At 36.2% G+C, this 27,916-nt stretch overlaps 2 protein-coding genes across 2 annotated transcripts in view; both read right to left on the bottom strand.

Annotated features, from left to right (window-relative positions):
• Window positions 1–1,709: 1,709 nt before the first annotated feature.
• LOC121738753 (trypsin theta-like) lies at window positions 1,710–20,188 on the bottom strand. Its single transcript, XM_042130987.1, has 8 exons — window positions 20,128–20,188; window positions 19,541–19,698; window positions 16,676–16,809; window positions 16,026–16,187; window positions 12,124–12,211; window positions 8,790–8,912; window positions 5,160–5,350; window positions 1,710–2,278 (listed from the first exon to the last, which is right to left on the bottom strand). The coding sequence occupies exons 1-8, from the start codon at window positions 20,186–20,188 to the stop codon at window positions 1,930–1,932; spliced, it is 1,266 nt and encodes a 421-aa protein (XP_041986921.1). The 3' UTR covers window positions 1,710–1,929.
• Window positions 20,189–22,660: 2,472 nt separating this feature from the next.
• Window positions 22,661–27,916, bottom strand: part of LOC121738752 — a 60,760-nt gene continuing 55,504 nt past the window's right edge. The window contains exons 28-29 of the mRNA XM_042130986.1: window positions 25,469–25,612; window positions 22,661–22,836 (exon numbers count right to left, since the gene is read on the bottom strand). Of these exons, the coding sequence (XP_041986920.1) occupies window positions 22,672–22,836; window positions 25,469–25,612 (309 nt within the window). The 3' untranslated portion in view covers window positions 22,661–22,671. The remainder of the gene's footprint in view (window positions 22,837–25,468; window positions 25,613–27,916) is intronic.

The following is a 27,916-nucleotide window of genomic DNA, read 5'->3' as shown; positions in this document are numbered from 1 at the left end:
CACGAAAAGAAAGCGAGCTTAAAAGCATTCAGTGTAACAACTATTAGGTTGAGACTGCACTATTGAATGGCATTTTCGATTCTATTCTAATATCAAAGGGTTCTATTACCGATGCTCTGGATATCCAGCAGCCCCTGGCCAAAACGTTTTCTTTATAGCTTCTTTACAGAATCACTGATCAAAATGTATGGAATTGACACAACGAGACGAACGTCGACTTAATATTATTATCTAACGCATAAGTCAATTCCATACATTTTTATCGACGATTCTATAAACAACGACAAAATAAATATTTTGGTTAAAGGGTGATTTTACATCGTATACTGTATAGTCTCAACTTAATAATTATTGTCGTAATAATATTAAGTCAAGTATTTCATCATGTTCTCGTTTAGTCAATATATAATCAATATTGTGCTTATTGTAGACAACATTGTATTTCACTGATATTTACCAATAAATAAAACCAAATAGATGGAAGATGTTTTAGACTTTTATTTATAATTTAACCTCTCATAAAAATTAAGAAATTCTAAAGTAATTAGCAAATTCTAGTAATTTTTTATCTATACATATAATAAAACATTAAACAAAGTTGCTTTTTTCCCTCATGTCCCTTTGTTCCCTTTAATCTTTAAAACTACGCAACGGATTTTGATGATCCTTACAGTGTTAGATAGCCCATTTATCGAGGAAGGTTATAGGCTATATTTTATCACGCTAAGACTAAAAGGAGCAAAGAAATAGAGGAACATGTGGAAAAAACGGAGAAAATTATTCGAAAGGGCTAACTTGAACGCGCTAATCTCAAGAACTACTAGTCCGATTTGAAAAATTCTTTCAGTGTTAGATAGTCCATTTATACAGGAAGGCTATATTTTATCACGCTAAGACTAATAGGAGAATGTGGAAAAAACGGGGAAAATTATTTGAAAGGGCTTATCTCGCGAAATACTGGAGCAATTTTTATCTTATTTGGCACAGATAAGAAGTAGACCACGTGAAGGATCATAGGCTATCGATTTCAATAATTTTTTCAGTGGCTATATATTATTTTATACCCGTGCGACGCCGGGACGGGTCGCTAATATTACCTAATATGAAACTAGGTAGGTATGTGTCACCTATTCATTAACCCCCGACGAAAAAAGAGAGGTATTATAATGTTTAAACTGTCTGTCTATATTCTGTGTGTATGTCTGTCCGTGGCATCGTTACAACCAAACGGGTGGACCGATATCGATTTAATTTTTTTTGCTTGAAAGCTGACATAATCTTGCATGTTCTCAGCAATAACCCTATCATTATCAACCCGCAGTGCTGAAATATTTATGATGTATGATAACACTGACAGACAGACTGCAGACAGCTGGGTAGGAAGGAAAATTCTCATGAAAATTTTCCTTCCTACCCAGCTGCACTTTATTTGAAAATTGGATTTTCACCAAACCATTAGCGAAAACATATCACAGATGTATCCTGTTCGTATTACTTTAATGACATTAATTAAATTATTACGTTTGAATTATGAATTTGACGCAAACCATTTAAAATTAATATTAATGTTATTTTCGACATAATCTATGATAATATTATTTAAAAGCTGAAGAGTTTGTTTGTTTGTTTGCTTGAACGCTCACAGGAACTACTGGTTCGATTTTAAAAATTATTTCCGTCTTTGATAGCCCACTTAATGAGCAAAATAAAGTTATATTATATGGAAGGTTAAGTAGACCTTCAGAACTGGATACATCCTAAAGTTACCGCGACCGTAGTTCTATAGTGAAGTTGCTGGTCGATTTACCTCTATTATATAATAGTGGTCATATACAAGCAAACTTTCAGCTTTTATAAAGTGACGAAAGTCTTACTGTCGCTGGTTAATTAATTAATTTTAAATAATAGTTGTTATTAGAATAATTATTGTTAATGACATTGATCGTTTATAATATACTCAGGGTTGAAACGGAAAATAGGCACCGGTCTCGGGCCTTCACTTTCTCGGATGTCATTGAGAATATTCTGCTTCGCTTTCTGATATGTTTTGTTACGAATGTAGTCGCGTATGTCATACACCTTTCCATCCAGTCGGGCAAGTAGATTGTCTATCCTAGCGGCTTCTAGCGGACCGTCCCGTATCGTATCGTTGTGTCCAAATGGTCTCGATCGCTTCAGCCAGGTAAGCAAAGTGTAGGCTCTGGTAGCTTTGAATAAGGCTCTCACACTTTTGTCATTATCAATTTTTTGCATTACTTCGATGTTGTTTATGATCCAACTGAAAATATAAAATTGAGCTGAAATAGCCTCTATAGGCAACACACGACTTTATAGTTGGGGAGGGGAAGAGGGGATTTCGGGACTAGCTCGAGCGTGTCAGATTAAGCTTGTATAGGCTTCCGACATGTGTCTAGTCATCATGGTATAGAAATCAGATTTCTCACGTGGTGGGTTAATGTTTTTTTTTTATTGAAATGTCATCGGATTTTGACAAATCTGTCCTTTATCTTAATCTAACGATTAAGATAGAGGATGTTAAGTATACCCCGAAGAAGCTTCCATATAAAGCACTGACGATTCAAATGTTAGGTAAGCCTGCATTTTAAAATATAAAATATAAAGCTTCATATTTTCCTAACTATAAACTTCGTAGATATTTTATTTTGAACTAAACTAAATGATTTAGTCCTGTTGTCTAAAATATAATAATAATTCTGACCGAAATAAGCAATTTTCTAAATATATTTTCTTTTTCAAAACTTTAAAATGACCGCAGTTTCTGAACCCACTGCTAAAATAAAAAACGCTCTTATTATTTTTTTATCAGTTTCACCTAATGTAAAAAACCTACTAGGTCTCCATGTCGCTCGTGTGACTACAAAATTAGCACCTTCCCCTCCCCTACTATTAAGATAGCTTGGCGTAAAGGAAGACGGCTATGTTTCATGGGTACAATTAACAATAAGGTCCAACAAAAAATAACGTAATCTACCTATTGGTATATCGTGATCAAACAGGATTAAGGACCCGTCTGGTCACTGATCAATCAATTATTGCATCTTTTGAGCCCACCCCTCCCCTTAATGTTGAAACAACGCCGAAATTCCCGAACATATTGTATCTACAAGGTGTAACAAAAATAAGTGATAATACTTTAGGGTGTGTATGTGTTCCTTATAGAGAGTTCACTGTGAAAGTAGCAGCGCTGAAAAACCCATTTTTTTTTTTTCACTTTTGTATGAGGAAACTCGTGACGTTCGGGCGCTTGCCCATACAAAAGTGAAAAAAATTTTTGGTCTTTCAGCGCTGCTACTTTCACAGTGAACTCTCTATAAGGAACACATACACACCCTAAAGTATTATCACTTGTTTTTGTTACAACCTGTATAAGGATTCAAGAGTTCTGTACAGGACCTTCGGAACCAGGGTATACTTTGACGCAAATTCTTATTTTTTGGTAGTTTAAGCTTGAAATCCTTCAGAAAAACGTAAAGTTACTATAATAATATGTTTCTATATGAATTTCAAGGAGTCCCATCGATCCATTTCATGGGTCGCATCATCAGATCACCACTTTTGTGATCATGTTACCGAAATCGGGCTACATCTCATACAACAACAAAAGAATTTTGAAAATCGGTCCACAAATGGCGTAGTTGTCCGAGAACAAATAAAAAAAAGTAAAATATATCATCCTCCTTTTCGGAAGTGGGTTAAAAAGTAGCCTAAGTTATTCCTTACTACATCAGCTATCTGCCAAAAAAAGGCCCGTCAAAATCGCTCCAGCCATTTCGGAGATTAGCCGGAACAAACAGACAGACAGACAGACAGACATACAGACAAAAATTATAAAAAATGTTGTTTTTTCGAAAAAACGGTTCTTTCAATATTACAAACAGACACTCCAATTTTATTTAAGTATATGCATAGATGTATAGATGACATATTTTAAGTAGGTATTATTTTGATGTTTAACTTTATGGCCAAACCAACTGAGGTAGACCCACAATAGGATGAATAAAGTAGGTAGAAAAAAAAAAGATCTCTATACCTTAGATTAAGGTATAGAGATCTTTTTTTTCGGCTTATGCATTCAATTTTAAATTGGCCATTAGTAAATGCTTTTCTGCATCCACTCACTCACCGCTTATTGGCTACCGGACCTCGTTTTGTCGGAACGGAATTTATTTTCACAAAACATAAATAATAATATTATTATTTACGTACCTACTTACAGTTAGTTATTCGACATAGTTTGTTCGTGTTTTCGAATGAAGATTATTGTTAAGGTAGGTAGTAAAATATACTTAAATAATGTTAATCCTACTCGTAAATCGTAATCGAAGAAATTAATTCATAGGTGGACCTACATCAATTGGTCAGGTTTAGTCAATTCAATTTTAGTCTTGACATGTTGGCTGGCTTTCATATAACGAGGCTAAGACCTCAGCCTCGAAATCAGCGGGCAGCAGGGCGGGAGCGATGGCTGCGCGCGGCGTCGCGTCGTGGCAAGCCGGGCCGTCTAGTATGCCACGCATCGCTCGTCGCGCCGCGCCGCGCCGCTGCGCTGCAACCTTCGATGCCAGTTCCATAAATCTATACATTAGAACGCGCCGCTCCCACGCCGCCGCCGCCACCGCCCCGCTGCCCGCTGATTTCGAGACAGAGGCCTTTAGACTCAATATTAAGCGTGATCAATCGGCTGAGTTTGACATAAAGCGACTAAATTACGCAGGTGGCAGACTTCTCAGATAGTACATCATCATCATCAATCGAAATTCCGTGAGACTAGCGCAAACGTTTGTTTTTTTTGACTTGAAACGTATATGCGGAATTCGTTCCCTACGGTGAAAAACTTCTACTGATTCCATGCATTCGTATTCGTATTCCATGAATACGGAAAACGTGTGTATGCGGCTGGCCTTAGTCTGATGATTTTGGGAGTTGAGGGGCCACCTACGTATTTTGGTGTGGTGGCTTTATGTCAAACTCAGCCTTTTGATCACGCTTAATATTGAGTTGATATAATTATGTAATTTGAATTTTGACCGAATGACGTAGTTCCCCCATCTGCCCCTGACTCTACTTCTCTGATTACATCGACTACCAAAATCATTACCCTGTTGGCGTAATCAGGTAAAAATGCGCTTTATACTTACCCCAAGTAATCGTAGATATGCGTGTATACTAGGGGTAGGCTGAGGGGGTAACCACACCCGTAACCCCAGGACTGGAGAGCAACCATGTTGCCCTCAACCACGAGAGGAGCTCCAGGCACCGCCAGACATGGTTCATGCTTCGTGCTGGCCAACCCCAAACAGATCATGCCTTTCTTGAGTGGAGCGCCGTTCTATAAGTTGCAGAAATAATGATATTCCTCTGTTGATGAGGATTGAGGGTGCTATGGTCGAAACTTTGAAGCGACTGACAACACAATTTTGCAGTAAACTGTAAAAGCTATCTTATTTCAGAACATCTATACATATACAGGGTGTAACAAAAATAAGTGATAATACTTTAGGGTGTTTACGAGTACGTGTTCCTTGTAGAGAGTTCACTGTGAAAGTAGCAGCGCTGAAAGACCAAATTTTTTTTTCACTTTTGTATGGGGAAACTCGTGACGCTCGGGCCCTTGCCCATACAAAAGTGAAAAAAAAATTCGTCTTTCAGAGCTGCTACTTTCACAGTGAACTCTCTACAAGAAACACGTACACACCCTAAAGTATTATCACTTATTTTTGTTACACACTGTATAAAAACTGTAGAAATTACAATTCTGTACAACAAAAAATAATAAGCGGGGGCTGTTACTATATCGCTATAGCAGCCAAAACTGTGGTTAGTTTTTTGTCTGTCTGTCTGTATGTTTGTTCCAGCATCACACGAAAACTATTGATCCGATTTAAATGCGGTTTTCGCAGATATATTTGTCTTCTTCCAGCTTAACATCTAGTGTATAAAAATTTTACCCCCCACCTCTCTAAGGGGTCAAAATAGGGGGTAAGATATAGTATCAAACTTTATGTTTAACATGAACACTACTGATCCGATTTGAATATGGTTTTCACAGATATATTTGTCTTCTTCCAACTTCACATCGGGTGTATAAAATTTTTCCCCCCACCCCTCAAAGAAGGGGCAGATTTTGTATCAAACTTTTTTCTGTAATTATGTATTTTCCAATTTAACATCCGGTGTTTACAATTTTCCCCTCGAACCTCTAAGCGGACAAAAGAGGGGGCAAGATTTTGTATCAAACTTTTTTCTTTTACGCGAAAACTACTGATCCGATTTGAATACGGTTTTTGCAGGTATATTTATCTTATTCAAACATAGCATCTGCGGCCTGTGCCCTCCGCGCAATGGGGTCGCGTCGTTAGTTTTGACTTATGATTCTCCTTTTTAGGAACAAACTAAATTATAAATTAAAAGTGAATTTATTCTCATCTAAACTAAACAAACAGTTTCGAGTATCATTAATATGCGGGGAACTTTGCCCCCGGCCCCTGCTTAGCGGGGGCTGCGCCTTTTTTTTTCTTCTAACCTCAACTAGGGGATGTGCCTCCAAAGTGTTAAGTTTTAATTCTTTTTCTTTAGGAACAAAATATTATGTTTTTAATTAAAAGTGAATTTATTCTAACCTAAACTAAACATACAGTTTCGAGTGTCTTTGGATTAATATGCGGGGGACTTTGCCTGACGACAAAGTCGCGGGCAACAGCTATCCATACTAATATTATAAATGCGAAAGTGTGTTTGTTTGTTTGTCCTTTCTTTGCAGCCTAACGAAGCAACCAATCGACTTGGCTTTTGGCATCGACTTAGTTGGATGGAGAGTAACATAGGCTACTTTTGGTCTTGGAAAAACATCATGTTTCCAAAGGAGATTTGCAAGAATATTCGTATTTTACGCTATTTTCGAATTCCACGCGAGCGAAGCCGCGGGCAAAAGCTAGTAAGAAATATATTCAATAAAATTCAGTTATTCATTTCAATTTCAGTTAGGATGGTACAATTCATTGAGCTGTATCAAAATATATTTTTTACTCTTCAATAATTCAGATAGAATATGTATAGACTATAGACTATATTCTTTGTGTAAATTTTATGTTTTGCTAATTTTAACAACTTTGAAACAGAATTTTTATAGATAAACGATTTGAATGTTCATCATCAGCTCTCATAATTATTGATTCGACGTCATAACTCAATTTACAACAATGGGTCAGTTCACATTGCAATGCAACGCGGCGATGAATTTTACCTGACACATTTAAAATTGACCTTAATTTACTACATAAAAAAATACACATAGATTGACAGACTTGCCGCCCGAGGGCTGCTTGTTTCAAAGAAATGCATTCGCAACGCCACACAAGTCGCGATGATGCAAAGTGAACTGCCCCAAAAAAAGTAAATCCTTATTAAAATCTTTAGGCTCCGTCCGCACTGAGACCGCGTTTTATCGCGCGATTTTAATTCTCGCGAATTTTTTTCATTTAATTTTTTCATCGGCAGTGCGGATACTGCACTGACCTCCATTATACAAGTATGCTGGACAGATGATACCCAGCTGTTTTTGTGCCTTTTTGAAGCGGAATCAGCGCCCCCAAAATCGGCGGAAGAGAACTAAATCTGACGTAACTTGCAAATGGCCGCTCAATCGCTGTTGGTTATAGAAACCAAAGAGAATATAATCAATAAGGTGGTAGAAACTAGTATTAGTTCCAAGTACTCCCACGACTGCTATCAGCGCCAATATGGCGTTTTTAAATGTCATGTTTACGTCAGATTTAGTTCTCTTCCCCCGATTTCGGGGGCGCTGATTCCGCTTCAAATAGGCACAAAAAACAGCTGTCATTTCAAAGGGTATCATAGGTCCAGCGTACTTGTATAATGGAGGTCAGTGGGATACTGTCATAAAAGTCAATGTGTTATCACTTTATCACTTACTAGCTGTCCCAGCAAACGTTGTTTTGCCAGTAATATTTTATTGAAGTGACTAATATATAAGTAGGTACGGCGCGATGGACGTCTGACCTGGCTCGATTAGGCATTCTAGCTCTGAAAAGAACTAATAGATCTAAACTCCCCTCTCGCACGCGCACCCCCGCCTTGATGACGTCCACTTCGCAACGGGCCGTGCAGTAGAAATTGTAATACATATTTTAATTTCGCCATAACTTCAAAATCAAACGTCCAATTTTAGTCATTCAAAGACCAAATAATATTATCTACATAAACTGTACTTAGTGATTAAATAATTTATTTTGATAAGGATTAATAGCATGAGTAAAATAATCGCGTTTAAATGTCAATAAAAATCAAGATTTTTTTAAATAAAAAAAAATGTTGTCCCTCACTCGATGTGTATAGGTATAGTATGTCGCAGACTTTTTTGTAGATTTTTATAAGATCTACAATTAATTAGAACATTTTATAGTTCTATCTCTTATATTTTAGGCAGCGTACGCAAAATAAGTAACTTTTCTGGTTGATGTTTTACATCTTGTCTAGTCTCCGAAAAACCCAAATATCTTACGGATACCTACTTTTTCCAAAATAAAATTTAGCCGCTGTTACTTGTGGATAATACATTATCCACTAGTAACAACGGCTTTCGAATGGTGAAAGAACTTTTAAAACCGGTCCAGTAGTTTTTGAGCCTATTCATTACAATTATACAAACAAAGTTATCCTCTTTATAATATTAGTGTAGACAGAATCGCGAGAAAAATATATCCGTGCGGTTAAAATTCGCAGTTACTTTAAAACAAGCCCTTACTTACCTGTTTGTATGACTTACAAAAGCAGTTATCACGGATGTATGGGAACGATACGCTTCTTAGCATTGGATCTAATATTTCTTCTGGGTAATACTCTGATGAGCGTGGCAAACAGAGTTCTTTCCCCTGAAAACGCCTCAAGAAATAAGGGTCGGATTATAGTGGAACGAGACGAGACGCAGCGACGTATAATAGCGATACAAAATTCGTCAATCGGCGCGGCGTCAACTCTATTTCACATTTTAGCCACTACCACAGAATTATATACTTATTATATAAGTCTGTGGTATCATATTAGTAGTACCATCCACTACCGCCTTGTTCTAATGACAATTAAGATGAGACACCACTAGACACTACAATTTAACGGAGAGACGCGAGTCACGGCCAAAATAATATGTTTTGTGTGAAATTGTATGAGGAAAGCCGCACTACGCGACAGCGGAGCTACCCGAGTCCCGGCACAAAACGTCAGTACTAAGCTACGGAACAACGTCGCGTCGCTCCGTTGCAGCGTAGTGCAGTTGCCTAGTGTAGTCTCACCTTTATACCAATATCAATAAAATATTTAGAGACTATTTTTATTTTATATTACATTTACGTTGAGTAGGCTCCGAAATACTGGATCAATTTAATAAGACAGGTTTCCTAGGCCACGGAAAGGGCTTTGCTACTATAAAGGTGCCGGTTGGCAGCGGGCGACATGAAGCAACCGCAGATGACGTGTCGTCGTGACACTACTGGTTTCTATGTTTTTCTATGAATAAGGGTCAATTTATACTAGCGCTGAGTCGAAGCGAAGCGAAGCGAATTCCCGAAAACTGAACACAGAGAATTCAACCTTAACTCTAGAGCATAACGCATACATTATTATTACTATACGACTAGCGACGACACGTTGTCTGCTGCAACTTCTTGTAGCCGGCTTCCAACTGGCAACTTGTTCCTTTAGAGTTTAGACTTAAGGCATTCTCATAAAAATAATCTTAAGCACATAATAACTTTATTTCTCGCTATAGTTGTTATCTATATTCCAAAGTTCTTATCTCATTCAGCTAAACTTGAGGAGTATGCATGAACTAAGTTTGGCTCGTTTAAACTCCAATCCCAATTCCCAACCTATTCTAAAACGTATTTAAAAACTCTGATCAAAGAACCTGTTGGAAGTTTTTTACGTTTAACACTTGTTTCTACCCAAAAACTTAAGAAGTTAAGATCAATCGAAGGAAGTTAAAATACGCCTATGAAATATAGAACAGTTTCACACTCGACTAAATTAAATTCTAATAATTCTATATTAATTATGTAATCTAAGCCGCTGAACATATTTTGATAAAAAGTGAGTCCCGAGAAAGGACACATAGTGTTTATCTCGGAAAAATGTACGGTTTCTGTGAAGCAACAACGACAACGGAAGGAGGCAACATCCACTATCCATACTAATATTATAAATGCGAAAGTGTGTCTATCTGTCTGTTACCTCTTCACGCCTAAATCGCTGAACCGATTTTTCTGAAATTTGGTATGGGGGATACTTTGAGTCCCAGGAAAGGACATAGGATACTTTTTATCCCGGAAAAACGTAAGGTTCCCGCACGATAAACGAATTTTGGCGCAGCGGAGTTGCGGGCGTCGTCTACTTTATTATAAACATTAATCCACTCAAGTTGACATACTTTTAAACTAAATACGTAATAATCGCGGCAATTTGATCATGGATGCAAATGTTCCTTTAATTAGATGCCGATTCAGTTTTGGGTTAATTGTATCCCGAGGCCACAAAATCAGTGGACAATTATGTCGGTATCATTGTACAACTTTTGTATATTGGGAACGGCCGTAAGTTACTCCTTATTATATCCGCTATCTGCCAAAAAAAGTCCCGTTAAAATTGCCCTAGCCGTTTCAGAGATTAACCGGAACAAACAGACAGACATACAGACAGACAAAAATTGTAAAAAGTGCTATTTTGGTATATGTACCGTATGTACATTAATATGCATGTAGTAAAAAACGGTTCTTTCAATATTACAAACAGACACTCCAATTTTATTTATATGTATAGAGCTATACATATAAATAAAATTGGATATGGATATATTTTTTATTTTCAAAATTGTGTACAGCTTGTCACGCTGTACACAATTTTGAAAATAAAAAATATTACAATAGATTAACAAGAATCCACGATCGAAGGATTAAATGGAGATAAAAATGTGCAAGGTGATATATTTAAAGTGTTTTAAGCGTTCTCTGTGGAAATACAATGAGAAAAAACCACCTTTTGAGCGTGATTACGTTTAAAAAAAATTGTATTTCGTCTACTCTTTCTTGACACTTGAGAGCACTATGTATACAGGGTGTAACAAAACTAAGTGATAATACTTTAGGGTGTGTGTGTATCTCAAAAACCGCTATAGCTTCTTACATTTTCACGGATTGTGTATTTCTGTTGCCGCTATAACAACAAATACTAAAAACAAAATAAAATTAACAATGAAGGTGGGCTTCCATACAAGAAACATGATTTTTTTGGCTTTTTTTTGCTCGATTTCAATAATTGTAGCAATTAGACACTTCATAATAAACTCCATTATTATAATATGTGTACTTTAATAATTAATAATGATATTAAAATAAAATATAAAAATGAGGGGGCTTCCAAACAAAAAACACAGTTTGTGGCTTACTTTTGCTCTATAACGGTTCGGAACCCATCGTGCGAAAGTCCGACTCGCACTTTGCCGATTTGCTCATATTTTGTTTGGATGTTTACTGTTTAATCAAATTATTTATGAAGTAGGTACTATGATATTATCCTTATGTATTAAAAAAAATCGGCCAAGTGCGAGTCGGACTCGCGCACGAAGGGTTCCGTACCGATACAGAGCAAAAATAGGCTAAAAATTGGTTTTTTGTATGGGAGCCCCCCTTAATTATTATTTTATTTTAATATTATGATTAAATATTAAAGTGCACATAAAACTAAAGAATATGTGACCAAATCTAGTGCCTACCGCTTGCCATTATTGATATAGAGCGAAAAAGACCGAAAAAATCACGTTTGTTGTATGGGAGCCCCCCTTAAATATTTATTTTATTTTGTTTTTAGTATTTGTTGTTATAGCGACAATCTGTGAAAATTTCAAAAGTCTAGCGATAGCGGTTCTTAAGATGCAGCCTGGAGACAGACAGACGGACAGACAGAAGTCTTAGTAATAGGGTTTCGTTTTTACACTTTGGGTACGGAACCCTAAAAAGTAAACACTAAATAGTCTACACTCTATATTATATAACATAGGCTGTATTAAAATATTATCATAATCATAATAGTTACCGTGAAATCACATCTTCCCCAACCTGTGACTATAGCAGTGCCCTCTTTGAAAAGCTTCGAAGATATGTGTATGTGCTTGATGTTTGATCTGCAAAACGACAAACTATTAAACTTTTAAAATTAAAACTATGTTGTGGTGGCTACATAGAATCTTACAAGTCGTACAGCTATTTGAACGTCTTGAAGACTCTCATAAAAATGAGTATAATAATAATAAATATACTTTATTGTGTAGGTACACATAAAATTTAAAAATCAAGAACGTTTATAGATAAAACAAGTATATCACAACGGCGGCCTTATTACTAATTAGTAATTTCTTCCAGGCAACCACGGGTAGAGGAAACATAATATATATACGACATCAGGTGAATGTGCCATATTATACATAAAAATATATACATATCAGACAAATATTATATAGAGTATGTCACACATAAAGGGGCAGAGGGGGTCAGCGAAGTGTGACATGATAATATTGTGACAAAGGCTGGATCCTATGTGACATCACTCTTAAAATTTCATAAATTCGTGAAATTTTAAATATCTAGACGGATTTAATTTTTAGATGTAAATTGCAAATTTCAAATTTGTGACGTCACAAAGGGGGGGGGGGGGGGGATTATGAAATTCGTATGACGTACTTTATGGATGGTCCCTAATAACAAGGAAATCATGGCGAAGATAAACACAGACAAAAGTCTTTTATCATCAAAAATTGCAAAATACACCATTCGCATTTTTCAGAGCTTCAAATGATGCTCTGATTGAATATTTCGTTAGTCTGTAATGAATTGTAAACTGCTGTTTTTTATTCAGCGGACCTTCCTGCTGCTGGACGGACGAAACTTACAAGATATCACTTTTCAGTTTAGCTCTTACAAAGCAAGAACACAGTATATTTAACACTTTCGGTGCGTTGGCAAAAACCCTGAATTTACTGCCAGTGTATTAAAACCAATGATATTCTATGTTTTTAGAAACTCATTGATTAAAACAAACAAATACTGTTCAGTACGTACTTTTCATGCTGTGCGTTACCGCCAGTATTTTGACGTTAATTTTTTGCAGATTATAGTTCTATTAAAAAAAACAATGTGAATACCATTATCTTGTTTCTATAGGTCTACCAGGTCTATACAGAGTGTAACAAAAATAAGTGATAATACTTTAGGGTGTGTACGTGTTCCTTGTAGAGAGTTCACAGTAAAAGTAGCAGCGCTGAAAGACCAAAACTTTTTTTCACTTTTGTATGGGGAAACTCGTGACGCTCGGGCCCTTGCCCATACAAACGTGAAAAAAAAATCGTCTTTCAGCGCTGCTACTTTCACAGTGAACAAGGAACACGTACACATCCTAAAGTATTATCACTTATTTTTGTTACACACTGTAGAAACAAGATAATGGTATTCCCATTGGAACTATAATCTGCAAAAAATTAACGTCAAAATACTGGCGTTAACGCACAGCATGAAAAGTACGTACTGAACAGTATTAGTTTGTTTTAAGAGGGCGACTAACCCCAAAAATCAAACATCGTCCTTCTCTCTTTACACTCACGCGCGTCTTTCATATGCCAGGTGAAAAAGAACGACGCGGATTCATCGCCAAATTAGTTTTTTCTCAATAACTCGATAAATATACAACATTTTAAAAATCCGCTAGGTCGGTCTCTCAATGATAGAGTTTTAAACAATGTGTTAAAATATTAACTTAGTTCAAGGCACGGTTATGGCAATAAATGAAAAATTCGTAAAATGAGAAAATTTTAAGATATCGTGTTTTTGCTCAGATCGAATTCTCGGAGATATAATGTAGTATCTAATTTTAGAAAATGAAACAATTCGGGGCTTATTTTCAAGTATAAAAATGAATTATAAAATCGACACTTTAGGGTTAGTCGCCACCTTAATACACTGGCAGTAAGTTCAGGGTTTTTGCCAACGCAACGAAAGTGTTAAATATACTGTGTTCTTGCTTGTTTTGTATAGCGTCACGTACGTCACTTGTCTTTTAGTTGCAAAGATTTTAATATCTACGGCTGACCTACATATTATAGTTTAGACTATTTTCAGGGCCACGTATTACAATGTAGAGAATCAGTAAATACCAGAAAATAACTCATTAGTCATTAGTCATTACCGACAGTGAAACAGTGTTAGGTTACCGCAATTACTATAGCTAGTGTCTTGTTAGACTAGGACGAGTCGGCGCATGAGTACCGAAAACTATTCCACCTCAATTTTTTTATGCGATCCTCTTCAAATTGCCCTCCTGATGATATAAATGCATGTTGCCAGGGCGCAACCCGGTGCCATATTGTTTAAACAAGATTGTTTAAACAATTGCAAGGAATTGTTATTTTTCAACCGAACAATTTTTTTTATATTCTTTATTGAAATACCAATAAAAAAGGTCCTATGACTTTTTACGATAAAGTTAATATTTTTAAAGATATGAATTTTTAAAGGTTCGAAAAACCTCAAATTTGAGTACTTTCGACCGATGAAAAATATATTTAAAAAAAAAATAATGTCAAAGTAATATATTTTTTAAATTCTATATACAATAGTTAATAATATTGTTAATAGAGATTTAAAAAAAATTCATTGTTTATATCATTTTTTTATCATAGCAAAAGTAGACAAAAAATTGTGTTTAAACAATTACTTTATTTTAATTTTATTATTAATTATTAAAGTACAAATATAATTAAGGATTTCGTGAAATTTTCAAGTGTCTCGCTGTTACTATTATTGATTACGAGCAAAAAAGGCCAAAAAAATCACGTTTCTTGTATGGGAGCCCCCCTTAAATATTAACTTTATTTTATTTTTAGTATTTGTTCTTATAGCGGCAACAGACATACACAATCTGTAAAATGTCAGAAGTCTATCTATAGCGGTTCTTGAGATACAGCCTGGAGACATATACCTAGACAAACAGGCAGACGGACAGACAACGAAGTCTTAGTAAACCCTATTATTAAGACTTCTGAAATTTTCACAGATTGTGTATATCTGTTGCCGCTATAACAACTCGTAGTCTATCTATAGTTACGGACATTTTCAGACGCAGCGATAATTAGGCTCAATTTACACCGCCGCGGAATGGAACTGAATGGAAGCGTCAATTTCGCCTCATGACGCGAAACTTTGCTTGAATGCTCGAGTATTCCCGCGAATTTTCGCATTCGCTAGTAAACCTTGAGGACATCCCATTGTTTGGTCTGTATATTTGACTTGACTAGACTTCACCCGTTCGCGCCACTTCCCGCGAATTCCACAGACGGCACCGAAGAATTCTCAAGAGTACCGCGGAAGGCGCAGGTCCAATTTTTTATACTTTTGATATTATAAAGTTCATTGTGCTACGTACAGTTTCGTAGCAAAAAGGCGGTGTAAATTGAGCCTTATGGTTCATCCGAAACTAGACACTCAACTGAAGGGTTCAATTTTGAACTACAGAAATAATAACGGGTTGCACTCCGGAAGTGCCAAAAGTAACAACGAAGTAGCCGGAATTTCTTTCCTACGCTGCATCCTGGACAATAAGGGTTTAAAAACAAAATAACCTTTAGCAGGTGCACAGTTTTTGTAGAAACTAGTAACAGAGGAGGATCTATCTTTCTCTCCTACGCCGCAACCTATTGTACCGTCTTACGAATTGAATCATATCACAAGTAAGTAAATGATTTGTTTTAAACGTGATAGCCTTAGCAGGTGCACATTTTTTAGTAGAAATAGCGGTCATAACTTCCTCTTCACAGCCTACTCTATTATAACTTCGTCTAACTAATTTTCGATCAGGTAAGTAGATTTTTCACCCATCAGAAAACAGCACACCGGCGCTAAATAAGTTCCACTTCAAAAATTTATGGTAAGTACTTCTGAATCTTTTACCTCGGTTCCACCTCCTCATAAAACCGCAGTATCGCGATGTCACCAGCCAGGGTATACGGATCGAACTCGTCATGGATGACCACTATGATGACGGTCAGCAACATGATGCCTCGATCACTGTAGTTCTCTCCCACGACCGCTCCCAACTCGTTTATTGGCACGCTGGACCGTGAAATTAATATAAATATACATTTACATGTCATTGTGTACCGCGATGTGTATATACAACATGACGAAGAATGGGAGGGCTAAAATATGTGAAAGATCTGAAGAGACGGCGGCGCGTTCTATCTCATTATTTATTTACCAAATAAAACACATACAATTATTGAACTTAATTTAAACAGCATTTAAAATCAATGAGGTTTGTGCGATTCGGCATACGGCATACCACACGCCTAGATTACCATTCCAACAATAATGAATGCTATATGGATCTCAGTTTTGCTAATCTCGGTTCGATTTTCAGGCTGCCACACTCGCTATGACATGATATCGTGCATCAACTTCCCCATCTGTGTATGAATCAATTTCTTTGATTGTAACAAAGTTTTACTGTCCTATGTAATCTTATTACATGGGACAGTAATGCTTTGTTAAAAGTGCGTCTCAATTCCCACCTCTTCGCCAATTTGTAAAATAATGCTTACTCGACGATAGGATGGGCCACGGTAAGCACCAGGTTTTTCGAAATAAGAGACCCAGTCAAGTAATGTGAGTATTTTCTTCGTATGCTCACAATGTAGGGGTGTTCCCTGATCGTCACTCGCCTCGCTTTTGATATCTGAAACAGTAGTATTTATTAGCTATATCAATTCTATATTAGTCGTAAAACCAGTCAGCTGGGTGTAAAAGCCGTTGCGTCAGCGTTGCGTCGACGCAGCGCTGCCGCTTGACGCATAGGCGGCCACACGGGCGCTGCCTCATCGCAGCGTTATTACGAAACAGTATTAAAGTCAACACCTCGTCCCGCTTCGTCTCGGGGGTTGCTGTCCGTCAGGTGTGCGTTTCGCGCTGCTATCTAACGCGACCAACTTAGGTCAGCCATCTGCCTATGAATCAACTTATCTATTAGTTTCTCCTACATAGAGAGAGATAGAGAGTGCTGCTTTATTTCGCGGAAAACCATCAGCGATGGTGTTCGTTTTGAGCGAAACAATTATGCGATATGTAATACGAGTTACAGCGAGGCCACACTCCTCCGCTGCGTTGCGTTGCGTAACCGCAGCGCAGCGGTGCGTTGTTTCACTTTAATATTTTAACCGACTTCCAAAAATAATGAGGTTATTATACTAGATACTGCCACTAACTTTGTTGCTTCAAAGTTCCTATATCTTTAAGGTATCGCATCGCCGAGACGAGTATTATATTTACCTGGGATGAAAACTGTCATATTCTGTCCTTTACCGGGACGCTAAGTAGCACCACATTAAACATCAAAATCAGCGCTGTGGTTTAAGCGTGAAGTGCTAAGTGCTAACAGACTCAAAGACAGATGGAGAAGGGGTGTTGATGATGTGATGCGTTGACTTTTCAGCGTCTTGCTTGCATTATATTGACACGTACGTCACAAAAACGCAGAATATGACGCATACAATGCGTTACTTCTTTCCGACAACGCAACACACGGGATCACTACAGCCTCCACTAGTCACTATAGGTAATGGAACTAAAATGAATTGATCTATTCATCGGGAATGTTCGATAGCGTCCTTCAATAGTAGTTTTAACTAGAGCCTCCAAATTAATTAATTTTAATGTAATAGGTGAGCAGACACGAACCAGTAGGTACGCGATGTACAAACCGAATTATCATTTAATGTACCACCAGGAAAATTGATTTATGAGCAGATGACGACAACTTGACAAAACCCGACAAAATTACATAGGCCCGCCAACTGCCTATGAATCAATTCGCCTGATAGAAAATTGCTCGTTTCGCAATGAAAATGGAAAAATTACACTTTAAATAACTTTAAAAAAATAAAATTCATCAATATGAATTTTATTTTTTTAAAGTTGTTTAAAGTGTAATTATTCAGCGTGCACAATTGCACGCTGAAAAATATGCTTTTGTTGGTACTAACTAAATTATCTTTGAACAACAGATTGACTCGTTCACAACGAAAGCTTTGTTGGCGTTTAAAAAAATTTTAATATACCTATGACCTAGTTTAAAATATTAAAAAAAAAACAATTTGATATCTTATAAATATAATTCTCGTGTTACAATGTTCGTTCCCGTACTCCTCCGAAACGCCTTGACCGATTGTCATGAAATTTTGTGAGCATATTGAGTAGGTCTGAGAATCGGCCAACATCTATTTTTCATACCAAAAATTATTTATATGGCAAAACAACGTATGCCGGGACAGCTAGTATACCTACTTATATAATCATCTTGTGTCTCGGTATTGCCAAACTCCTGCAAAACGAATGAACCGATTTTGATGTTTTGCACTCCCGGAATGTAATTGTTTTTTATTCAAAGTTGATAATATAATGCAATACTCTCATTCAACGTCAAGTCCTGGCCAATACAACCCAACAAGACTGTATTGAAGTCTAGGGATACTACTAGCACATGAAGTAAATAATCCGACATGTTATATCAGAATATTGACATTTATAAACGTTATCAAACGTCTAACAAAACTTTTTGTTTACTGCCTATGCTGGTGGTGCCGTCTAGCATAAAAACATTGCAGTTATAATATATCCTACTAGCTTTTAGCGCGTCTTCGCCCACATGGAATTATTCTGAGAACGACATAATTTCAGGAAAATAAAACATGACTTTTATATTATATGCTTTATACATAAATATAGCCTATGTCACTAAGGAACACCCAAGCTCTCTATCGGTGTTAATTTTTTTGAAATCGGACCAGTACTTTCAGAGATTACCTCCTACAGACAAAAGACAAACTTTAAGGGCCTATTTCACCACTTCCTGATAACTGACGAATAGGCTATCCACCAATTAACTTGACAGATCAAGTATGGAGAATCTGTCAAAAAAGTTGTGAATAGCCTATTCGACACTAGTGGTAAAACAGGCCCTAACTTTTTAATCATATATCTTTAAACGAGATTTTCATGAAATTTGGTATATAGGGGGTTTCGGGGGCGATAAATCGATCTAGCTAGGAATCATTTTCAGAAAATGTCTTTTTATTCGTGTTTTATCGATAATCGATAAACTGAAAAATATGACTCTTCCTGACATCTATTGTCGACTAATAATACTATTTTGTTAGCAACTAATTGTTTTAACGACCAGCAGATGGCGTTATTAAGTAACACGATTCATGAAGTTAATGAGTGTTTGCTATAGGTACCGAGCAAAGCTCGGTCATCCAGGTACTATAATATATTATATAATTAATATATATAATATAATTATATTATATAATTATATGTAGATATTAGTAATAGGTTCTACCAGAGATATAGATCATGATCTAGATATAGATCTATGTCTGTAGGTTCTACGGTATACGGTAGCTTCGTACCTTTCTGTTGAGCACCGGAATATCACCATACTCAATTTTAGCCTCTTCAGTGTCATCTTCCTCTGGACTAGGAGAAGTATCAAATGTACGATTGTCTATCGTTCTATATGAGTAGCATAGATCATCTTCTTGGTTAGCGCTTTGTTGAATAAAGCACACTAAAAAGTATTTTTATTCAAAAAGTAAACTAGCTAAAAGCCGAGTTCTGTGAGGGCTCGCGTCGTTTTTCTGCATGGTATTAATAATATTTAAGGCAGTTTCTTTTTACATTTTAATAGTAACCAAACCTTGACTGACTGATGATATCACATCTACTTGATAAAAACAGACTAATTAAATCTATTACAATTAAATAAAATTGGAGTTTCTGTTTGTAATATTGAAAGAACCGTTTTTTACTACATGGATATGAATATATATACGCTACATACACCAAAACAACATTTTTTACAATTTTTGTCTGTATGTCTGTCTGTCTGTCTCTCTGTTTGTTCCGGCTAATCTCTGAAACGGCTGGAGCTTTTTTGCAGGGACTTTTTTTGGTAGATAGCTGATATAGTAAGGTATAACTAAGGCTACTTTTTAACCGACTTCCAAAAAGGAGGAGGTTATATTTTCCTTTTTCATATCTGTTTGCGGACTATCCATCTTTGTTATTATACCTACTATGTTGACGCGGATGAAGTCGCGGGCAACAGCTAGTACTCAATAAAAATTACTATCAATAGGCGTGATCATGGGCGTAACCAGGTTCTGGGCCGGGGGGGGGGCAAATTACCCAGGTTCCGGTGCCAGGGGGGAGCAATTTTTTCATAAGCTAGGTGTTTATAAAGAATAAAAAAATAATATTTTTTAGTTAGTAAAAATATTGTATTGCAAACAAATGGCAAAAATTCGTTTTCTTAATTTTTAATTTTTATAGATAAAAGTACTAGATAATATACTTAGTAGGGACGTCAACATGATCCAGGACGGGGCAGCTGCCCCCAACTGCCCCCCTCGGTACGCAAATGGGCGTGATAGTTCCGTAAAGTGTACCACAAAAGTGCTCAGGTTGTGGGATAAGGTAGATATATAAATAGGTACAACTAGCTGTTGCCCGCGACTTCGTCCGCGTTAGTATTAGTTAGTAGATCACGTCCCAAATATTATTTATTGTACAAAAATATTCAATGTACAGCATTGACTTTCCTACGATTTTATTCTATATAAGTAGATAGATGTTCCGCGCGGCTTCGCTTGCGTAATTAAGGAATTTCACGCGACCGTACATTTTTCCGCAATAAAATAGCCCATGTTGCCATATGTTGCCCATTGTTTGCCAAATAACATAAAAATTGCTCCAGTAGTTCTTAAGAATCTTAAGATAATAAGCAATAATTTCCTCCGTTTTTTCCGCATTCTCCTCTATTTCTTCGCTCCTATTAGTCGTAGAATAATAAAATATAGCCTATGGCCTTTCTCGATAAATAGGCTATCTAACACTGAAAGAATTTTTCAAATCGGACCAGTAGTTCCTGAGATTAGCGCGTTCAAACAAACAAACAAACTAACAAACTCTGCAGAATTATAATATTAAGTATAGATAATAATACATACTAGAATTTTCAACCGGCCCCGCCCACGTAATACCAGTACCCCGCGGTAAACGTACATTTACCCGCCATAAAATTATTTTATGTCCCTACATGTGGCCTACTCTATGTCTATGCCAAATTTCATCAAAATGGACCCAGCATTCGAAGCCTATTCGTTTCCTCTAGAAACCGAATACCAGTAATTATACGATGACAATATTTTGACGGTCTACTTACATAAAATAATGATGAACATTTTCCTTATAACAATATTTTTGTTATGTGTATCTAATGGGTAAGTTTTAATCTAGTTGGTTTAGAGTTAAAGCACAGATTACTAGATAGTTTCTACTAAAGTTAAAACTGTAAAGGTATTACATTACTTAACGTTAAGGCGACGCCTTAATAATTTGGCTGTAGCGATATCGATTTTTCTCAACAATGACTAAAGCTAAGAAATTAAAGTTCATTGTCAGTATTCATCATATTGTCTTTGTCTTTGAATCACCCATAGCATAACACGATTGGTAAAATTTTATAACACAGAATAATCAATCCAAAAGACCTCTGTAAAAAAGGGATTGTAATTTTGCCAACAGAGGAGAGTGATTTAAGCTTCCTTTGTACTATCAGAGAAGTTGATTCCTATGCAAATCGGGGACCTAAGTAGTTTGGTTGCGTTACGTCAAACCCAGCTGACAGATCACAATTAACATTGAATTGACATATGCGACCAAATAACGTTGGTCTGTCAATTGCATAGGAATCAACTTCCTCGATGGTACATAGATTGGTTCAAGCATACACTTTAACACGTAATAATCACGGCAATTTGATCTGCGGAACGACCTCTGTGGCTCAGTGGTGAGCGCGTCGGTAGCTCAAGCCGGGGGTCGCGGGTTCGAATCCCGCCGACGGAACAAAAAAGTTTTCAATGTTCCCGGGTCTGGATGTGTATTAAATATGTGTATAATATAATAAAAATCTTAAATATATGTATGGTATAAATAAAAGTATTAAATATATTTCCGTTGTCTGGTACCTGTAACACAAGTCCTTTAGGTACTTAGCACGGGGCCAGACTGACGTGGTGTGAAGCGTCCATAGATATTAAAAATAAAAAAATAAAAAAAAATCATGGATGCAAATGTTCGTTTATTTTGTCCATAGCATATATGAAATATATTTATGGTTTTTAAATTACGCGACGAAAACCATTTTGTCGCTTACGCCCTTTCCATTTCTTGTCTTCTATGAGAGGTCGGGCCCGCCTCTCATAGAAAACAAGCAATCTAAAACATATCCAACACGGTTTTTTTACTTTAACGCGATGTCACCTTAATGAGATAGTTGAGTAATATAAATTATTGTAGATCTAATATTCTTATGTAATGACGCTACGTTTAACCAGCAGACTGCGGAATGTATTATACCTAATAAATTCAACTTTAATGATAAAAAAAAAACAAAATAATATGTAACAAATAGGTTTATTATAATAGTTACAACGCATTATATGCAAACATAATATAAACACTCATAATATTATGGGACTTATTCCTTTGCTAATGATGTGAAATGGGCCTCGCTAGTGCTAGGGGTCCCAATATGGACCAAGGCCTGGGTAGGCCAAGTTGTGGCCTCGTCCGTCAGGCCCAAACAAGACAAATTGTCAGTCCCAAAATACAATATACTCGAGGTCGAACGCAGCGAAGTGGCCTAAAAATAGAAAATACATTACTCAATTATTCTGAAAACTCAATTTTCCCATACAGTTTTAAAAGCTTTTACACATCTCGAACTATGTAATAAATCCGAGTGTCCACTTTTCATGCACTAACTAATTAATAAAGCCTCTTTTTTGAGTCGGCTATCCTAAAAATATGCTGAAAATTTTTCATGGTTAGGTTGGTACACATTATGAAGGGGCGGTTTCACCACTTATTGGTAAGTGCCGGATAGGCTATCCATAACTTATCTGACAGATAGAGTCTGAAATATCGTTGTGAATAGCTTATCCGTCACTTATCAGGACCTGGTAAAAGGCCGTAAGTTGGCTATTAAAATTTTTCTTTAGTTTGGGGATACGGTATCCAACAAGAAATATAATATTATTTCCTTACGCGACGATGCACGATCAGGCCAGTCTTTTATAATGATTTCAGCTATAATTTATACCACCGGTACCTCCTTAAAAATATCGATAACGCGATGCAGGATTGTGACCCTAGCACATTAAAAAAATCTCATAATTACAAATATTATCTCTAAATTTTCTATCGATACGGACATTATGAGATAATCCTGATGCATGCTCTTTGTCGAGTACCATCGATATCATAACATCAATTATTCAATTCAATATTGTACGCGGAACTACTTGAAAATGGAAAAAGCGTTTTTAAAAACGACAATATTATTAAATATATCGTATCCATCAATGGATTATGATTTATGATGTTGTATTATTTTATGTCAAAACGGACGGACGTATAGTTTGATTAAATTGGTTTGGTTCCCAAAGTTTAAAAGGTAGACAAAGAATTTTCGAAGCTGAGGACTGCTCAGGCCATTTAGCCGAAACTTTTTCATTTTCGCTTCGTTATAGAATCGCCGATCAAAATGTATGGAATTGACATAAGACGAGTCGAACGTCAGCGTCATATTAACGAAAGCTTATGTCAATTCCATACATTTTCATCGGCGATTCTATAACGAAGCGAAGATGAAATCAGCGGGCAGCGTACATAATAGAGAAACTGATAGAAGAAACTAAATCTATTTCAGTCCCTTTTGTGTCCTATCACAAAGGCACGTTTTTGCACCAAAATTGACAAAAAAACGGGATCACATCATGTTTTGATTAACGAAAATCCTATTAAGGTTTCATAAGCCGAACCTTGTGTTGACGACGGTGATGACACAACGGCAATTTTGCCTGGACCCGAATACTGAATACCAATTACAGATTACCATATGCGAATAACATGAGGTTTTTCGCCATTTTCGGTTAGCTAGACAAGCTACCCAAGCTAGGGAAACTAAAAATGACTGTTTGGGAACAAAAATTAGTGCGTTTTGTCAATTTTTTGTTTTATAATTAATTTTTATACTTGAAAATAAGCCCCGAATTGTTTCATTTTCTAAAATTAGATACTACATTATATTTTCAAGAATTCCATCCGAGCAGAAACACGATAAGTTAAAATTTTCTCGATAGAAACTTGGACTAAGTTAATATATATAAAATTCTCGTGTCACAATATTCGTTCCCGTACTCCTCCGAAACGGTTTGACCGATTCTCATGAAATTTTGTGAGCATATTGAGTAGGTCTGAGAATCATCTATTTTCATACCAAAAATTATTTATATGGCAAAACAACGTTTGCCGGGACAGCTAGTATTGTATAAAATTCTATCATTGAGAAACCGACCTAGCGGATTTTCTAAATATTGTATATTTATCGGGTTATTGAGAAAAAACAAATATTTGGCGATGAATCCGCATCGTCCTTTTTCACCTGGTATATATAAAAGACGGGCGTGAGTGTGAAGAGAGAAGGACGGTGTTTGATTTATTGGGTTAGTCGCCTTCTTAATTGCAAAATAATATGTTATTTTGATATGGCAAACATAATATTATAATTTTGTCATTATTTTAGTATGAAAACCTATTTTCATGTTTTCATTAAAACCGTTCCATCTGTTTCGACTTTCGAACGGGACACGAGAATTTTAATATACAAGATTAAAAAGTAAAAATCCTAAAAACCAATAAATAGAGATAGGTACTGATATTTTTTTTACGTCCGTGGTACTGATATAATTTTACAAAACCGCACAATACAAAAAAAATCCGTTTCAGCGCGCATGTAGAAAATATTGATAAAACATCAAAGTATAAAAGCAGGTGAGCATCAAAGAAAAAGTTAATTCCAACGTGTACACTGTTATACTCGTAACATAATATTTTCCACAGAAATTATTTATTGAATTTTTAAAAACATGTTTTCCATTCGCAAATGTCTCGAAGGCTATAAATATTTGTATCTCGCTCCTAAGGGAATACAGTTGAGTGAAATCGGCGTTTCTCATACATTTTATTGAAAATTGAAATACTATATGTTTACCGCGACTACTTAAGCGCACAATTAAACCACGCGGATACTTTTTCCCGCAATGAAAACTGTCCTGAATCCTATATCGGGATTCAGAGTAGGTATCTCTACACAAAATTTCGTTAAAATCGTTTCAGTGATTTAAGCGTGAGAGTCAAGACACTTTGGGATTTATATTAGTATGGATTTAAGTCGAAGGACATTTTCTTTAATACTGTCTAAAGTATTTTACCGTGGAGTGTCGGTTGAGGAGGGGATGCGACTCGGTGGAGGATCCATCGCCTTCCATTGTTCTTGAACAAAAGCCTTTTGTCATCTTTAAAAATACCAACATAGCGATTGTCAAGGTGGCAGCGTACACAAAGAATTCCGTCGCCTAAAATTGTATAATGAATTAATGACATTCCAAATGATCAAGTGCTCATTTTGATAAAAAAGTGGCCAACGGAAAAATGAGAAACAGAACTAAAGTTAAATCACGGAAATAAAGCAATTATAAGTCACAAAGTTGAGAATAAATTGCGACTATTGAGAAACTATACAGTAAAGATGAAGATAAATTTTTTCATTTATAACCGACTTCCAAAAAACGAGGAGGTTATATGTTCGGCTATGGATATTTTTATTTTTTTAGTTTGCGCATAGTAGGAAATCTGCATAAGCGTTTCACGTTTATGTCTTGAACCCTGATGGGAATTGATTTATATTACAAAATAGAAAATGTGTTCTATGTATCCTACCCACAGTAAGTTTTTATAACCTCTTGCTAATAAAAGGCACAAGATGTTATGGTTACACGATGATTTGTCGTACCTACTTTAATTATGTTAGAACTTAGAAAAATCGCTTTGATAACTAAAATGTTTATTATAGAAAAATTACATAATGTTTGCATAAATCTTTTTTTGTAATAGGGTGACCAAATTCAAGGAAATATTATGATTGTACGTGAAGATAGAGTCAATACAAAATATGGAGTATTGTTCTGCATAATATGCAATTTGATTCCAGTATTATTGAGATGCCAACAGAGCTGAGAGCACATACATAATACATCTTCAGAATACATCGATCTATTCGTCTCTGTTACACTAGACTGAGTTTTGAAGATGAGTGTGTCTAAATCACTTCTACTAGCCTAGCCTCACACATATGGGTATGTTTTAAATACTACTAAACTGTAATACCCTGTTCTGAGGTAATACAGTACCTCGATCGTGGGAATCGCAGACACAATAGATTTTCAATTGTTAAGCGGCACCCGGGTGCCGCTTGGGGATTGATGGGTTAAATTAATTATTGTTTTAAATATGTTACACTAACAAAGCTACACATTAATAAAAATTCCTGAAAAATCTATTTGACGACAAGAGCCGCGGTCAGTGTATGAATTTCTTTGTAGAGCATTAAGAGGAGTCCACACCGCCCTTTTTTCCATACAAACGTTGTCCCCTGTTTCCTCCCTGGATAATGCTAGTAGAGTTAAAATTTTTTACCTGAATATCTACGACCACTAATACGATGTCCATATGTTTTCTTTTTTTTCATAATTTAATTATTAAATAAGATATGAACGTTCAAAAACCCAAAAAATGGCCAGATTTTCCGCTGTGTTCAAACGTCCAGAAAACAGATTTGGCTAGATTATACAAAAAAAAAGCAAAACATAGGAACACAGCTCAAGCTTTTTTTTAATCTTTAATGAAAAAAGTACTTAAATCGGTTAAGTTTTGGAGAAGGAATCAGGGGACAACGAATCGTTGATTTTCTGGATTTTCTGCAGTTGTCTCTATCGCGTTCTGCGGTATAGGCTTGAGGTAAGGGAGACAGCTATAGATATTACACGTGCTTTTTTTTTCATTTCTCTAGCCCCTGGTGTATCCTCATAACTTCTAGGTGTTTAACAGGCATGAAGGCAGATTCAACGGAAATTCAGTTACATTCGGGGTATAGTGTGCATCGGAGAAACCTCCGATATAAATCATATTAGTCGGTTGACAACGTATACTCGGTCAACAGACAAATTGGCTTCGTACGTACTAGCTGAGATATAGATGGAAGGCAAATATTAAGTGGACTGAGCGCTACATATCCAATAGCCGTGTTACATATATATGTAACAAAAAGTATGTAATATATTATGTAACAATAACTATTTACTGTAATATAATAAGTACCTATGCTATTTTACAGTATACGCCAAACAGTTCACTATCGTTATTCAGAGCAGAGACCCCAGCCAAGACGTTTTTTTTACTTTATTGCATCTTTTAAATATAATCGCCGATCAAAATTATTATAGATGGACTTAAGGCTTCGATAAAATAAAGTCGACAGGCGACTCATGTTATGGCGAATCTTTAAAGAAGCGATAAAGAAAACGTCTTGGCTAAAGGGCCTGCGTCTCTTCTTTCTTTATAATTTACACAATGCAATAGCGAAAAAGACTTCGGATAAGCAATCCGGCACATGAAATTATTGTAGTTAGGTAACAATAAAGGTGAAGCCTTATTTTCCTGTTCTGAGGGTGAAGCCAAACGAGCGTAATTTGTGAGTTGTGAGTCGCAGAATTTCGGTCGCGTAAATATCTTTTCATACAAATCATGACTCACAAAATTACGCTCGTGTGAATCAAACAGGGCTTTTGTATGCAACTGAATGCAGCAGAATTTCTGCCAGC

The sequence above is a fragment of the Aricia agestis genome, chromosome Z, assembly GCF_905147365.1.
Source record: "Aricia agestis chromosome Z, ilAriAges1.1, whole genome shotgun sequence".
NCBI classification, from domain to species: domain Eukaryota; kingdom Metazoa; phylum Arthropoda; class Insecta; order Lepidoptera; family Lycaenidae; genus Aricia; species Aricia agestis.
Note: the sequence above shows the minus strand (reverse complement) of the source record. Positions and strands in the feature narration are given on the sequence as shown.

What these genes read in the sequence shown, in the direction of transcription:
- LOC121738753 (XM_042130987.1), bottom strand. Translation starts at nt 20,188, where the DNA reads ATGGATAGTCCGCAAACAGATATGAAAAAGGAAAATATAACCTCCTCC. An exon ending in GTGGCCCATCCTATCGTCGA is followed by an intron (nt 16,188 to 16,675) that starts GTAAGCATTATT and finishes TTCACGGTCCAG; the next exon opens with CGTGCCAATAAACGAGTTGG. An exon ending in TTTGTAAGTCATACAAACAG is followed by an intron (nt 5,351 to 8,789) that starts GTAAGTAAGGGC and finishes TGCAACTTATAG; the next exon opens with AACGGCGCTCCACTCAAGAA.